Genomic DNA, 16864 nt, shown 5'->3' with positions numbered 1-16864 from the left:
CATACACAGGCCAGACTAGATAAAGATGACAGATTTATTTTCTTAAAAAAAGTAAAGCTGTTAGTTTCTAAAGGACAGTCTAATAGCTGCATACTCCACAGATGTTTAATTAACTGAATTCATTGTGCATTTTGAATTTGCCTCTCCAGATCGTTAATCTAGTAACTGTACCTATTCTACAAGAGTATCATATAATGTACATTTACAGTTAAAAAGCATGTAAGCTTAGAATATATGATACAAAAATAAATATATTATGTATGCAGACTCTTGCCCATTTTACAAGTAAATATAATCATTGCAAGAAACGTTTAATACAGAATGCACAGTCAATAGGTTAAATAATAAACCCGATTTGTTTGTTACAGCCATTTCAATGGATGTTGAAATGTTTTTATTGTTTTATTTGGAGATGAGTTTATGTCTTTTAAGTCAATAAATGCAAGGACAATTTTAAAAATAGCTATTATGTCAACAATTACCACCAAGTTGGAACTCCACATTAAGGTCCACTTAAGGTCCAGATATTAGTACAGCAGTATTTAAGGCTATGTACAAAAACAGAAATTGCTGGTGAAACTCTGCAGGTCTGGCAACATCTATGGGGAGAAAGCACAGTTAATGTATTGAGTAAGGTGACTCTTTATCACTTGTTCTTCCAGATGGATGTGAAGAACAAGTTAGCTGTGCTTTCTAATCAGAGATGCTGTCAGATCAGCTAAGTTTTGTCAGCAATTTCTGTTTTTGTTTCAGATATCCAGCATCCGTAGTTCTTTGTTTAATTTAAGGCTGTGTATATCTGGTAAATGTCATGCATCAGTCTTGTTCAACTTCTGCTAACTTAAAATAAAAAAAAACACACTCAAATTGCTCGGTAAAAAGTCTTTTTGAATAGCCATTTAAGAGCCAGTTGCACAACATTCCCTTTGATGCTGCACAACTATAAAATACAAGTGAACTTGAATACCACATATTGATTGACAATGTCAGAAAAGAAAACGAATATGGAACACAAGGTTCAAGACAATTTTTTTTGTCAAAGACAGTTTAGAAAAAGAAAATGTTAAACATATGATCACTATGTCTCAACATGGTAGCTTTGATGGATAGAGCAGAGGATTCTAAGCCCCCAAAATATCTAATTTTATTTATAGGACCATATGTGAAATGACTAAAATCTCCAAAGAAATCATTTATTTTCTGGTGTTTTCATTGGGAATTATTCTATTTCATGATCAATCACATGTAAAGTTTCAATATTGGCCAGTAAAACAGGTTATTTCTTATTTGGATATGTAAAGGACAATGCTAAAATTTGCAACATTTCATTGATCAGCGTGCACGCTGACTAAACATTTTAAATTAATTGGTTAGCTTTCTCAAATTTTGAAAGGAAAGGAAAACAAGTTTCCTTTTGTATTATTGTTCTTTCATCATACCGGAACAAAAGCTTTCTACCTTTGAATGATCCATTAGGAAATATTTAATAAGAAGAAACCAGTCCAGAATGCAGGGCCTTTTTTGCTGTCCACAAAGACAAACACTTACTGTACATGTATCATAATATCCAACTGCAAGATTTGTTCTTTGCACTGAGGTTATTAGTGATCTTCTGCCATACTGGTTAATCTTTCAGCAGTAGCCTGATCGTCCATGGCATCCTTAAGATTAGATTCCATGTTATATCTTGATTTCCATTCCCATCCTTGTCGAATTCTACCTAACCTTCTTGCAAGACATGGGAACAGAAATACTGTTTTGCAAAGCAAGACTATAATGGGTAGAAAAACTGCAATAATAAATGTTGGAGGTGTATACCAGACGAAGTACTTGAGCTCCACCCATTTTCTCCAGGCATATACCAGAGCATGAAGAGTGCATAGGAATAATGCACCATATCCCATCTTTGACTGCAATGTAGACAAGGTACAAAAGAATTAAAGTGCTGCTTAAAAGAATAAAAAACTTCTTGATTTGAGTATCATAAACAAGTTCCATCAATATTTCACACTCCAAAGCAGAACGTAACAGGAAAAGAAACTTTATCTTCTACAAATCCAATCTGAATTAGTTTCTATTTATTAAGTTATTTCACATCACTAAATGCATGAAGATACCCAAAAAATTTACACACAATTCTATGATCTGTTGCAAATTTATAAGTAATTAACTTTGGTGGTTATAATAATAAGGATGGTTAAATATAAACATTCCATGTGCTGTTATCCAACCTGGCATCTTACTGACTTTCCTGAGTAACTATTATTTAAATTTCTCATTTGAATGGGGACTTTTGGAGAGGTCCTGGGTAACAGACTTGCCCAGTGGAAAATTCAGTTTCCTGGGCAATTCCTTCAGAGTGTGCTATGATGGGAAACTTCAATTGCACAACTCTATCTGCGCTGGCACAAGGACTGTCTGGACAGTAAAAAACCTGGGCCAAAATTTCTGTACTGTGTAAATGTGGAGGATAGTAGGAGCCTCTATCTGTCTCTGGCATTACGCTTGCAATCTGAAATTCAGCAAAATGATATACAATCTAAACCATGCCCCTCACCCTACTCCTGTGGTGCTACACATGGATGCTTTGATACAAGCCATTGTACATTAGTACCTGGATACACTGGAATTCTCTCCAATTTAATGAATTGCTGATCGAAGGAACTGAAGTCACAGCCAAAATAGCAAGAATTGCAAGACCCAAAATTCCTAGAGAGACATAAATTTCCATTCTCCAGACATCATCCTCAATCCAAGCATCTTCTTTGTTTTGTTTCACCTGTTGCACGAATATACAAATGGAATAATACCTTATTTAAGGCAAAAAGTATTTAACATGTCATTGTTGAAGCAAATGTTCAAGTGTTAAGAAAAAGCCAAGTACTGAAACCTTTAAATAACAAAATGTAAGTTATGACCAGAGGAGTGAGGAGAAAAACATGAAGCTGTTTCAAAAGCAAACCAAATGTGAATTTTATGTATTGTTCCCTCAAATCCCACATACCTCAACTACTTCTCAAATTAGATAAGTTCAACAGGTAGATTTTCAATGTGAATAGTTCTCCTTCTGGAATTTTTGAGCTTATTATAATAGGTTTGTAAGTATGCAGCAGTTACTTAGATCAGCTGTTTACCAGAAAGGGACTGTGTGTGACAGAGAGAGAGAGAGAGAGAGAGAGGCGGGTGGTATGGTTGGGAGCTGGCAAACTACACCCTACAATTAACCTGTGATTCACATCACTGGTGATCTTGTTCTGGAGAAGAACAGAATGATCTATTAAAGGTGAGAGTGACAAAAGTGAACAATCTGGGCCTTGTTACTGCACAGCTGTCAGCAGCACAGCATAAATTCATTATTTATTGCTGCTGCTGATTTGAAGTCTTGGTGGGGTACAAAGAACAAACAAAATTGCAGCACAGGAACAGGCTCTTTGGCCTTCCAAGCCTGCACCAACATGCTGCTCATCATAACTAAAACCCCCTACCCTTCTGGGGACCGTATCCCTCTATTCCCATCCTAATCATGTATTTGTCAAGATGCCCTTTAAAAGTCACTATTCTATCTGCTTCCACTTCCTCCCCCTGCAGCGAGTTCCAGGTACCCACCACCCTCTGTGTAAAAAACTTGTCTTGTACATCATCTTTAAACCTTGCCCCTCGCACCTTAAACACATGCCCCCTAGTAACTGACTCTTCCACCCTGGGAAAAAGCTTTTGACTGTCCACTCTGTCCATGCCCTTCATAATCTTGTAAACCTCTATCAGGTCGCCCCTCAACCTCCGTCGTTCCAGTTGAACAATCCAAGTTTCTCCAACCTCTCCTCATAGCTAATGCCCTCCATCCAGCCAACAACCTGGTAAATCTTTTCTGTATCCTCTCCAAAGCCACCACATCCTTGGTAGTGTGGCGACCAGAATTGAACACAATATTCCAAATGCAGCCTAACTAAGGTTCTACAAAGCTGCAACATTACCTGCCAATTTTTAATCTCAGTGCCCCGAATGATGAAGGCAAGCATGCCATATGCCTTGTTGATGACCTTCTCCACCTGTGTTGCCACTTTCAGTGACCTGTGTACCTATACACCCAGATCCCTCTGCCTATCAGTACTCTTTAGGGTCTGCCATTTACTATATATATTTTCCATCTGGATTAGACCTTCCAAAATGCATTACCTCACATTTTTCCAGATTAAACTCCATCTGCCATCTCTCTGCCCAAGTCACCAACCGATGTATATGCAGCTGTATCCTTTGACGGTCCTCATCGCTTTCCACAATTCTACCAACCTTTGTGTCATCCGCAAACTTACCAATCAGACCAGTTACATTTTCTTCCGAATCATTTATATATATTACAACCAGCAAAGGTTCCAACACTGATCTCTGAGGAACGCCACTAGTCACAGCCCTCCATTCAGAAACGCACCCTTCCACTGCTGCCCTCTGTCTTCTATGACCGAGCCAGTTTTTTTATCCAGCTTGCAAGCTCACCTCTGACCCTGTGTGACTTTACCTTCTGTATCAGCCTGCCATGAGGGACCTTGTCAAAGGCCTTACTGAAGTCCATGTAGACAACATCCACTGCCCTACCCTCATCGATCATCTTCGTCACTTCCTCAAAAAACTCAATCAAGTTAGTGACACACGACCTCCCCTTCACAAAACTTTGTTGCCTCTTGCCAATACACCCACTTATTTCCAAATGGGAGTAAATCCCATCTCAAAGAATCCTTTCCAATAATTTCCCTACCACTGACATAAGGCTCACTGGTCTGTAATAGCTGGATTATCCCTGCCGCCCTTCTTAAACAAAGGAACAACACTGGCTATTCTCCGATTCTCTGGGACCTCCCCTATAGCTAGTGAGAATACAAAGATCTCTCTCAAGGCCCCAGCAATTTCCTCCCTTGCCTCTCTCAGTATTCTGGGGTATATCCCATCAGGCCCTGGGGACTTGTCTATCTTAATGTTGTTCAAGACTCTCAATACCTCCTCCCTTTTGATCTCAACATGACCCAAACTATCTCCACACCCTTCCCCAGACTCATCATCCACCAAGTCCTTCTCTATGGTGAATACTGATGCAAAGTACTCATTCAATACCTCGCCCAATTCCTCTGGCTCCACACATAAATTCCGTTCCCTGTCCTTGAGTAGGCCAACCCTTTCCCTGGCTACCCCCTTGCTCTTTATATATGTATAAAAAGCCTTGGGATTTTCCTTAATCCTGTTGGCCAATGACTTTTCATGACCTCTTTTAGCTCTCCTGACTCCTTGCTTAAGTTTCTTTCAACTTTCCTTGTATTCCACCCTTGCTTCATGCGTTCCCAGCCTTGACAAATGCTTCCTTTTTCTTTTTGACTAGGCTCACAATATCTCTCATTATCCAAGGTTCACTAAACTTGCCATACTTATCCTTCATCCTTACAGGAATGTGCCGGTCCTGAGTTCCAATCAACTTACACTTGAAAGCCTTCCACATACCAGATGTTGATTAGCCCTCAAATATCTGCCTCCAATCTACATTCTTCAGTTCCTGCCCAATATTTTGTAATTAGCCTTCCCCCAATTTAGCACCTTTACCTGACAACTGCACTTATTTTTATCCATCAGTACCTTGAAGCTTACTGAATTGTGATCACTGTAGTGTAGTGAGGGTTGGTGAAGGAAATGTCAAACTAGAATTATACAGATGGTGGCACCATGTGGATCTGAACATTTGGGTACTTCTTTAGACTGTGAAACATTTTGCTTTCTTGCCTGCTGCATTTGCAAGGCAGCAGCAAGCCCAGCTATCATAGAATCCCTACAGTGTAGAAACAGGCCATTCTGCCCAACAAGTCCACACTGCCCCTCTGAACAGCATCCCACCCAGACCCATTCCCCTAATTTCCCATGTCTAAACCACCTAACCTAAACATCCCTGGGCCCTATGGACATTTTAGCATGGCCAATCCACACATCTTTGGACTGGGAGGAAACACACACAGACACGGGAAGAATGTGCAAACTCCACACAGGCAGTTGCCTGAGGCTGGAATTGAACCCGGGTCCCTGACGCTGTGAGGCAGCAGTGCTAACCACTGAGCCACCGTGCTGCCCAGCTACGATTGCCATCCAATTTTGGGAATCTCTGTCTGTCTCCAGGCCACATCAGCGCCTATGTTTATTGTTTCGCTGATGGTCTACTCAGACCATCAACATTTAATTATTTGTGACATTGTTGTAGACATTTTTAAAACACTTAAAACTACCAGTGCAAACAGTTTCTCCTGGGATTCTCTCAATCACCCGTTAAATTTACATTCATTTTTAAAAATGATTTAGGCCCATTCCCTTCATGACAGCAGTGAGTAACTTTAGAAGTATTTCATTGGCTGTAAAGTGCTTTGGGACCTCCAGTGGTCATGTAAAGTACGATATGAAAGAAAGTAATTCTTTTCACTTTACTAAAATTCCCCACGTTCTTCTTAACTTCATCAAGAGCCTGACTGAACTGTCCAAAAATGCCACTAAGCAAAGATTAGGCAATCCATCTTGGCATTGCCTTTGTACAGACGGTTTAGAACTCTATATTTTTCCCCAAATCCACATCACAAACCACTTCCTCCACCCCTTCGCATTGACCCTTGGTGTGACATATGTCCCTGCAAGAAGGACAAAACAAATCAGAAACCCAAGGCAATTAGCACAAAAGTACTGGAAATTCATCTGTATTTCCTTGTGAACAAAAATTAATTGAAACATGAGACCACATTAACCATGACTTGTAGTTTTTGCTACTCATCTCCCCTACTCTCTGCTTGTAAATCAGCACTCATGAATACATGATGAACAGTAGGACCTTGGGAAGCACCTAGGATCAGAGGGATCTTAGTGTTCATGTCCACTGGTCTCTTCAGGAAGTTATGCAGGTAGATAAAGTGGTTAAGAAGGCACATGAGATACATACTTGCCTTTATTAACTGAGGCACAGAGCAGGGAGGTGAAGCTGGAAATATATAAAATATTGGTTAGGTTACAGAGTATTGTGTATACTTTGGAACCTACATTCATCGGAGTAAAGTGATTGTACTGAAAAGGGTGCCTAAGAGATGTTGACTGGGCTGGAAAATTTTTAGTTATGAAAAGAGATTGGATAGACTGGGGCTGTTTTCCTTACAGCAGAGGAGACTGAGGGGGGACATGTTTGAGATTGTATAACATGATGAGGGGCACAGACAGGATTAACAGGAAGCAACCTCTCCCTTTAGTAAAGGGATCAATGACCAGGGGCATAAATTTAACTTAAAGGGACAGGAGGTATAGAGGGAATGTGAAGAAAAATATTTTCAACCAGAGGGTGGTGGGGAAAAAAAAGAAGCATGGTACAAGGACAATGAGGCAACCATGGCTGAAGTCAGGGATAGCATTAAAGCAAAACAGAAAGCATATAATATGGCAAATAGCAGTGTGAAACCAGAGGATTGGTAAGCCTACAAAGACCAACAAAGGGTAACAGAAAAAGAAATGAGGAGGTATGGTGGCCACCACCAAGGAGAAGGTGCAAGAAAAACTGAATGGCCTGAAGGTGGATAAATCACCTGGACCAGATGGACTACACCCCAGAGTTCTAAAGGAGATAGCTGAAGAGATAGTGGAAGCTTTAGTGGTGATCTTTCAGAAATTACTAGAGTCAGGGAGGGTCCCAGAGGACTGGAAAATCACTAAAGTGACATCCCTGTTTAAAAAGGGAGTAAGGTAAAAGACTGAAAATTACAGGCTGATTAGCCTAACCTTGGTCGTGGGTAAGATTTTAGAGTCCATTGTGAAGGATGAGATTTCTGAATATTTGGAAGTGTATGGTAAAATAGGGCAAAGTCAGCAAGGCTTCATCAAGGGGAGGGCATACCTGACAAATCTGCTAGAATTCTTTGAGGAAGTAACGAGCAGATTAGACCAAGGAGAGCCAGTAGATGTTATCTACCTGGACTTCAAGAAGGCCTTTGACAAGGTGCCACATAGGAGGCTGCTGAGTAAGATAAGGACCCATAGTGTTAGATGCAAGGTGCTAGCACGGGTAGAAGATTGGCTGTCTGGCAGAAAGCAGAGAGTGGGGATAAAAGGGTTTTTCTCAGGATGGCAGCTGGTGACAAGTGGTGTTCCGCAAGGGTCAGTGCTGGGACCACAACTTTTCACTTTATGCATTAATGATCTAAATGAAGGAACTGAGGGCATTCTGGCTAAATTTGCAGATGATACAAAGAAAGGTAGAGGGACAGGTAGTATTGAGGATGTTAGGAGGCTGCAGAAGGATTTGGACAGGTTAGGAGAGTGGACAAAGAAGTGGCAGATGGAGTACAATGTGAGAAAGTGTGAGGTCATGCACTTTGGTAAGAAGAATAGAGGTATGGTCTATTTTCTAAATGGGGAGAAAATTCAGAAGTCTGAAGTGCAAAGAGACTTGGGAGTTCTAGTCCAGGGTTCTCTCAAGGTAAACTTGCAGGTTGAGTCAGTAGTTCGGAAGGGAAATGCAACGTTGGCATTTATTTTGAGAGGACTTGAATATAAAAGCAGGAATGTACTTCTGAGGCTTTATAATGCTGTGGTCAAGCAACATTTGGAGTATTGCGTGCAATTTTGGGCCCCATATCTCAGGAAAGATGTACTAGCCCTGGAGCAGGTTCAGAGGAGGCTCACGAGAATGGTCTCGGGAATGAAAAGCTTAACATACGAGGAATGTTTGAGGGTTCAGGGTCTATACTCGATGGAGTTTAGAAGGATGAAGGGGGATCTAATTGAAACTTACAGAATACTGAATGGCCTGGACATGGTGGATGTTGGGAAGATGTTTCCATTGGTAGGAGAGACTCAGACCCGAGGGCACAGCCTTAGAGTAAAGGGAAGCACTTTTAGAACAGAGATAAGGGGAAACTTCTTCAGCCAGAGAGTGGTGAATTTCTGGAATTCACTGCCACAGAAGGCCGTGGCGGCCAGGTCATTGAGTACATTTAAGATGAAGATAGATAGGTTCTTGATTGTCAAGGAGATCAAGGGTTACGGGAGAAAGCAGGAGAATGGGGTTGCGGAACTTATCAGCCGTGATTAAGTGGCGGAGCAGACTCAATGGGCCGAATAGCCTAATTTCTGCTCCATTGTCTTATGGTCTTATGGAATCTAGAAGTCAGTGCCTGTAGGGGTGGTAGAGGCAGAAACCTTCATAACATTTAAGAAGTATTCAGGTGTACACTCGTGATGTTGAGGCCAAGTCCTGGAAAATGGGATTTGAAAAGTTAGGTCTCACTCAGAGATAGCAAGAACTGCAGATGCTGGAGACAGAGATAACACATTATGGAGCTGGAGGAACACAGCAGGCCAGGCAGCATCAGAGGAGCAGGAAAGTTGATGTTTCGGGTCAGGACCGTACTTTAGAAAATTTTTAGATGGTTTTCTGAAGAAGGGTCCCGACCTGAAAGGTCAACTTTCCTGCTCCTCTGATGCTGCCTGGCCTGCTGTGCTTCTTCAGCTCCACACTGTGTTATCTTAGAACAGTTAGTTTGGTTGTTTTTGAGCAGTGCAGACTCAATGGGTCAAAGGACTTTTTATGTGGTGTAGACCTCTATGACTATTACATCACTGATTCTCTTTTCAGATTTTTCATTCAAAATAGGAATTTTAATTTATCTAAACATCTGTTGTAATTTTTAGTTTGAATTTCCTCTTGTCACAATAAGGGGTAATAATCCACTCTTCTGGTCCTGTACCATCCTGCATGGGTGAGAGATTATTTGTCCTGTGAACTGCTTTATGCCTGCTGACATACTTATTGTGTTTAACAGGCTTACTATTCTCATTCTCTAATAAGGGGCACACATCTTCCAATGTTCTGATCAAGAGGTGGTTAAAGTGCTCCACAAATGCTGAATTCCAGGGTCCAATTGTTTGAAAAGGAGTCTAACACCATTGGCAAGGAATGTGGGCACTGCCCATTGGAACTAGGGACGCTGTGCACCAGAAACCTCTGAATTGGTATTGTTGAGGTGTCTCACTGCCGTACGAGTTAATTTGATACTATATTTTCTTAAGTCAGACCACACAGGACAATGGAATGTCTTTACTCTGCACCACAAAGAAAATTGTTTCTGCTGCAAGAAGGATTCAGCACTAGCATCCTTTACTTTTTTTATATATCCAGAAGTGCTCTTACACACAACTGATCTTTTTCCCCATCCCTAAATCACCTGTGGCATTTTTCATCTATTAATCACCACTAGTAAATCATCCATGTGTTCCAGTTGATTAATTTTTATGCAAAGCTCATTCAGGCAACACAAACCATCAAAAGTACTAGTCTGTTTTAGAAAGGTCCAGGCAAACACTTGCTGGGGAAATGCATTGACTGCTTCTGCTGAGTTTGTGGAAGTCGTGTGCTGCGTCTCTGGAGATTCCTTTTTGAGAGCTGGTACTTAAAATCAGAGAGAATTCAGGAACTGCTGTGTGAGGTATGGAGGCTGTGGGTCCAGTTCTTCTTGATCTGTGACAAAACAATGAGGTGGAGCAGCTGCTGCTGCTGAGAGAATCACATAATTGTTACGATGCAGGAGGCTATTCGGCCCTTCATACCTGTACCAGGTCACTAAATGAGCACTATCACCAAGTGCCAATCTCCTGCTCTTTCCCCATACCCTTGCACATTATTTTTATCCAAATAACCATCCAATACCCTCCTGAATGCCTCATTTGAACTTGTCTCCACCATTCTTCTAGGCAGTGCATTTCATACCATAACTACTTGCTGAGAGGAAAAAAAAAGTCCCTCACTTCATCCTTGCTTCCTCTGTACATCACTTTAACAGATTTTCCTATCATTCCTTCCAGCCTGCTCGTGATTTTGAAAACCTCAATTAGATCTCCTCTTAGCCTTCTTCTCTCCAAGGAAAACGGTTCCAATTTCTTCAATCTATCCTCATACTTGAAGTTCCTCATCCCTGAAACCATTCTTGTAATCCCTTTCTACAATCTCTCCAATGCATTCAGATCCTTCCTATAATGTGGTGCTCAGAACTGTACACAATACTCCAGCAGGTCTAACAAGTCTCTTATACAAGTTCAATATCACCTTCATATTCTTGTACTCTATAGCCCTATTACTAAAGCCAAGGATGCTGGATAATTTAGTTGCTGCTCTCTCTCCCTGTCCTGCTACATTGAATGGTCTGTGCAGATATACACCAGATTCCTTTGCTGCTGCACCCCCTATTTTGTATTGTTTTTCAATGTTTTTCCTACCAAAATGCATTATCTTCCACCGTATCGAACCTCATCTGTGACCTAGCTGCCCACTCCACCAACCTATCTATGTCTGTCTGGAGTTCTGCAATGACCTTTCAAAGTTCACAATTCTTCCAAGTATTGTGTCATTTGCAAACATGGAAACTGCCTCCTGCACACCAAGATCTAGATCACTGATATATATCAGGAAAAGCAAAGGTCTCAATTTCAACCCTGGGGAACTCCACTGTAAATCTTCCTCCAGCCTTAAAAATATCCATTAGCCATTTCTCTCTATTTCCTATCATTCAGCGAATTTTGTATCCATGTTGTTACTGACTCTTTTATTTCATAACCTATCATAAGTCTGTTTAGTGGCAATACATCAAACATCTTTTGAAGGTCCATATACATCACGTCAACAGTGTTCTCCTCATCGAGCCTTTCTGGTACCTCTTTAAGTTAGCTAAACATGATTTCCCCAGTAGAAAGGCATTCTAACTCTTCCTAATTAACCTACCTTTTCTCATGTAACTATTAACGCTATTCTGAATAACTGTCTCAAGCAGCTTCCTCACCATTGAAGTTAAACTGACCGGTCTGTAATTGCTGGGCTTCTACTTAAAAGCTTTGTTGAAAAGAGGGGACATTTTGGAAAGAGGGAAAAGGAACACGATGGGTACACAAGACCCTACCCACCAAGAGTTTTGAGAGCACTTTTCTTGCCTAGACTGGATATGGGTGAAGTTCCTGAGGCAATAAACTTCAAGAAAGAGGTGATCAATGAACTGTCATACCTACGACAATTAATCTGACCTTGACCCTCATGTCTGGGTGAGACCACCCTGCTAGTACCCTCAAAGTTGCCATGATGACTATATTCTTGGTAACTCTCAGACTCCTGCTTCATTTCAGGGTCTGGATGCCTTACTATGGTGGCTCCTGGGAGAAATGAGACAACCTGTCACAACCATGGCTGATGATTCCTTTAAGATACTCCTTGACAGAGGCTGAACAACTTACACTGCAGCTCATTCTTCTACCAGGCCATCATGGAGTAGATAACAAGCTCATTCAAGATGCGGTTTCAGTACATGGATTGATTTGACTGGGGGGTGGCCTTGCAGTATAGCCCAAAAAGAATTAGCTGCATGATCCTAGCATGCAGCATTCTGCACAATTAGAGCTGGCAAAGCGGGGCATGGGATGGATGCTGAAGAGCTGGGACAGCAGCTACAATCTTCCAAGGAGGAAGATGAGGACATTGAGTAGAAGGAGCACCACTTTCAGCATTATAGACGGGGCAGAGTCAGGTGCAACAAGCCTGACAAGACTTAATGGACACCTGCTTTCAATAGATCTAAGTCAGGTGAAGACTATACATTTTTGCTCCAAAGGCAAGAAACTCCTATTTAGTCTCAAAAGCAAATACAAATTTTTTCATTTTCTTTTTCATCACTTTCCCTGTTGTTTAAAAATAAGTTAACCTTAGCAACTGTTTGAAGACTTTACAAAATGTGCTGCTCCCATATTCAGCAATGATAAGTTGTTATATCATGTTAGGCATAAGTAACACTCCTTCAGGCTGGGCTCGAACACCATATGGTGCAAAGGATTGGTAGCCTCTGTAGATGCATTCTTGTTCTTGCAACAAAAATGACAGTTGATCAGACATGATTTAAAGTGCCAACATGTTTACAAATTTGGTATTCTATTTACAATGAATTGTCACCCATGCCATCTATGTGCCCTCACCTCTTTCTCCTTGCCTTTACTCCCATGGTCTGCAGCTGGGGTGGAGGGAGGCTGCTCTATAGTGGAGCTAGTTGGCATTGAAGGTTTTGGCAGACAACTCCAGGGGCATTTGTGCAGAGAGTGTCCCGCCCAGATGCAGGCTTAACCTCCTCAGCTTCACTTTCTACAAGGTTAGGGCCTGCAGGGAGGATGGAAAATGCTGGTCACTTCTGGAGCACTTTGAGAGGAAATCCCTGGGGTAATGTGGGTACGTACTGGCATCACCCTCTTTCCTTGAGAGGAAGGGCCATTTGGAGTGAATCAAGGTCCTTCATCCCTCTGTCGCCGTGCCATTGATGCTGAGTACCAATGGCTACAATAATGTGGTGCAGGTTTTCTTGCACCTCTGGCAGCCAACGAGGATTCTGCTGGACTTGGCTGTCCAGGAAACTGCCAACCTGACTATGGAGTCTGGCAGATGCACCCATGCTGGAGCCAGAATGATACCGATAATGTTACTGGATTGCTCTAACCTTCAATCCGGTTCACTGAGTGTCTCTGACAAACCTCCTGCTGCTCCTGTGTCTTTTTGAGCATTTGAGTGATGTTATTAAAGGCAACTTTAGCAACTAGTGGATCATCTCCTGCCTGGGGCCTAACAGGAAGCTGGTCTCTGAGTGCTCTGAGTGCCTAGGACCTTAGACACTTCTTCCTCAGTCAGCAATGGAGGCGCACCATTGATGTGCTCACCAGAATATGCTCCTAAGTCTAAATCTAGATAAAGTATGCACTGGGGTGAATGTATCTGAGCTGGTGCAGGGGGCAGGAGAAATACTTGGTGCTTCCTCTGAGCGATCTGTGGCTTTTGGCTCAGAGGTGAAAGAGACGCTGATGGCCAACAGGGTTTGTCTCTTTCAATGTAGCCTGTGTGGATATGGCTAGTGCCAATAAGGTAAGTGAGGGAATGAAGTTGTGCAATAGCGGTGGAAGCTTGGCCATCTCTAGTAGACCTTTATAGGGGTGGTAATGGGAGAGCAGCACACCATATTGATTGTTACGTGGTTACCAGGAGCTGGCAGTCCTTATGGGGTGTGTGGATGAATGTTGACCACCCCACCACCTGTCTTGGCCCTTTCACCCTATTGTGGTCCATTTTCTCCTGCAATGAGACAAAGGGAGGGATTGACTGAGGTCGAAGTGGTTGGCACAGCTGTTAGGGCTGGCGCATGGCAGGAAAGATGGTGTGGTGTCCCAGTGCTCGAGTAGTAAATGCAGGGCATAGGAATGTTTAACAGTGTGGAGAGCTGGGAGTAGCAGAGTAGAGATGGTGCATGCAATTGAGGTGGGTACAGTAGCAGACTTAATCTTTCTGCGCAATGTTAGACATTTCCAATTCTAGATCATTGAAACCAAACTGACCCAGATAGCAACTTTGGACCAGGCTGGCAGGGTCTGTGCAACAGTTTCCTCTGGTGGTCCTAGAGAAAGAGGATGACCATTCTGGGCACTACGCTGTCCACCATAGAGTCACAAAGTCATACAGCACGGAAACAGACCCTTTCGTCCAACTTAACTGTGCCGACCAGACGTCCCAATCTGACCTAGTCCTATTTGCCAGCATTTGGCCCATACCCCTCTAAACCCTTTCTATTCATTTACCCATCCAGATGCCTTTTAAGTATTGTAATTGTAGCAGCCTCCACCATTTCCTCTGGTGGCTTGTTCCATACATGCACCACCCTCTGCATGAAAAAGTTACCCCTCCAGTCCTTTTAAATCTTTCCGCTGTCACCTTAAACCTACGCCTTCTAGTTTTGGACTCCACAACCCTGGAAAAAAAGACCTTGACTTTTCATCTTAGGCATGTCCCTCATGATTTTATAAACCTCTATAAGGTCACCCCTCAGCCTCCAATGCTCCAGGGAAGAAAGCCCCAGGCTATTCAGCATCTACCTATAACTCAACCCTCCAGTCCCAGCAACATCCTTGTAAATATTTTCTGCTCCTGTCAAGTTTAACACCATCTTTCCTACAGAAGGATGATCAGGATTTAATGCAGTATTCTAGAACTGGCCTAACCAATATCCTCTACAGCCACAACATGACAACCCAACTCCTATACTCAATGCACTGACCAATGAAGGCAAGTGTGCCAAATACCTTCCTCACCCTGTCTACCTGAGACTCCACTTTCAAGGAACTATGCACCTGCATCCCTCGGCAAACAAACTTTGTTCAGCAAACTCCCCAGGGCCCTACCATTAACTGTATAAGTCCTACCCTGATTTGCCTTGCCAATGTGCAACACCTCACATTTATCTAAATTAAACTCCATCTGCCACTCCTTGGCCCATTGACCCATCTGATCAAGGTCCAGTTGTACTCTGAGATAATTATCTTCAATGTCCACTGCACAAACCTATTATGGTGTCATCTACAAACTTACTAACCTTACCTCCCATATTCACATCCAAATCATTTATATATAAGATGAAAAGCAGTGGGCCCAGCATTGAGAGATAGCAAGAACTGTAGATGCTGGATCCTTGTGGTACACCATTGGTCACAGGCCTCCAGTCTGAAAAGCAACCCTCTACCAGCACCCTCTGTCTCCTACCTGCAAGCCAATTCTGCATCCAAATGGCTCGTTCCCCCTGGATCCCATGTGATCTAACCTTACTAACCAGTCTACCACGTGGGGCCTTGTCAAACGCTTTGCTGAAGACCATACAGACACATCTATCGCTCTGCCTTCATCAATCTTCTTTGTCACCTCTATTGACAAAGTTTGAATACAACTGACCTCTCTCAGACATGGGAATGAACATCAACACACTGTGAAGGGTAATTCCTGGCTGGCAGCATTTGAGATGGTGTGCAACTAGTTTTAGAAATGGTATCTATGGTGTGAACACAGCAAGAATCACTGCCTTTGCTGAGCATGAGATACTGTGCAGCACTTTGAAGGCAGAGCGCATACTTAGCAAGATGAATAGTGGAGAATTGCATGAGAAAAATCTCCAAGGCTCAAGAAGGGAATGCCTCCATGAAACTCACCAAACCAACACTTGGCCAAGATATAGGAAAGTTCAGTCTATCATGTCGAATGCCTGTCATCCTGCCAGAATGCATTCACTATACACCATTTTTTCACCATCTCTAGCCCTCTAATTGCAGAGGAATCAGATGCTGCTTGGTCAGGAATGAATCCAATGTTCTGGGTAAGCTGCGGGGTGTGTAGCTCTGCAACAGACACTGCACAATGCTGATTGTAGGATAATTATGTGTGTAATTACACAAAGTTTTAGAATGAATTACACACGAAAGCTAAAGTTTGAAAGTGAAGATTTGACAAGAACTACCTGCTGTAAATGTGCTGGTGACCAGCTCTTCTCAACCCCCTCCCCCTTCCCTCCACCCCTCTCCAACCAAATAACATGCCCACAGCCCCACTCACTGACAGTGAGGGCGGCATACATACAATGAAACTTAAAGTCACTCAAAGTATTACTCAGAGGCAATCACCAGGCTCAAACAGTTCTGCTGCAGAGACCGTCAGACAGTGGGGTGGTGGGGTGGGGGGGTTAGTGGTTACTACAGTGCATGCTGATCAGGCGCAGTGACCAACTGATTCCTTCACAGCATCATTAAACTCAGCGAACAACAATTGTACCCACCATCAACGAATTATTAGGCCACGCACATCCACCATGCCCTATCACACAGTTGGCCACTATCCAGCAATAGCAACCACCCATATAAAAGTCTTCTCATTAACATCTTTATCCAAAGAAATCCACATTTACAAATCAAAATGAACTAATTGCTATTGTGCATTTGTTTAATGTCTATTCTTGTGTGCCTTATGAAGTGCTAT

General features: G+C 42.4%; 1 protein-coding gene across 1 annotated transcript in view; it reads right to left on the bottom strand.

The window, feature by feature from the left end:
* Positions 1–877: 877 nt before the first annotated feature.
* Positions 878–16864, bottom strand: part of LOC109928493 (metalloreductase STEAP1) — a 42490-nt gene continuing 26503 nt past the window's right edge. Inside the window, exons 4-5 of the mRNA XM_020528444.2 lie at positions 2615–2779; positions 878–1910 (exon numbers count right to left, since the gene is read on the bottom strand). Coding sequence (XP_020384033.2) covers positions 1602–1910; positions 2615–2779 — 474 coding nt within the window. The 3' untranslated portion in view covers positions 878–1601. The remainder of the gene's footprint in view (positions 1911–2614; positions 2780–16864) is intronic.

This window comes from Rhincodon typus, chromosome 2 (assembly GCF_021869965.1).
Source record: "Rhincodon typus isolate 14 chromosome 2, sRhiTyp1.1, whole genome shotgun sequence".
NCBI classification, from domain to species: domain Eukaryota; kingdom Metazoa; phylum Chordata; class Chondrichthyes; order Orectolobiformes; family Rhincodontidae; genus Rhincodon; species Rhincodon typus.
Note: the sequence above shows the minus strand (reverse complement) of the source record. Positions and strands in the feature narration are given on the sequence as shown.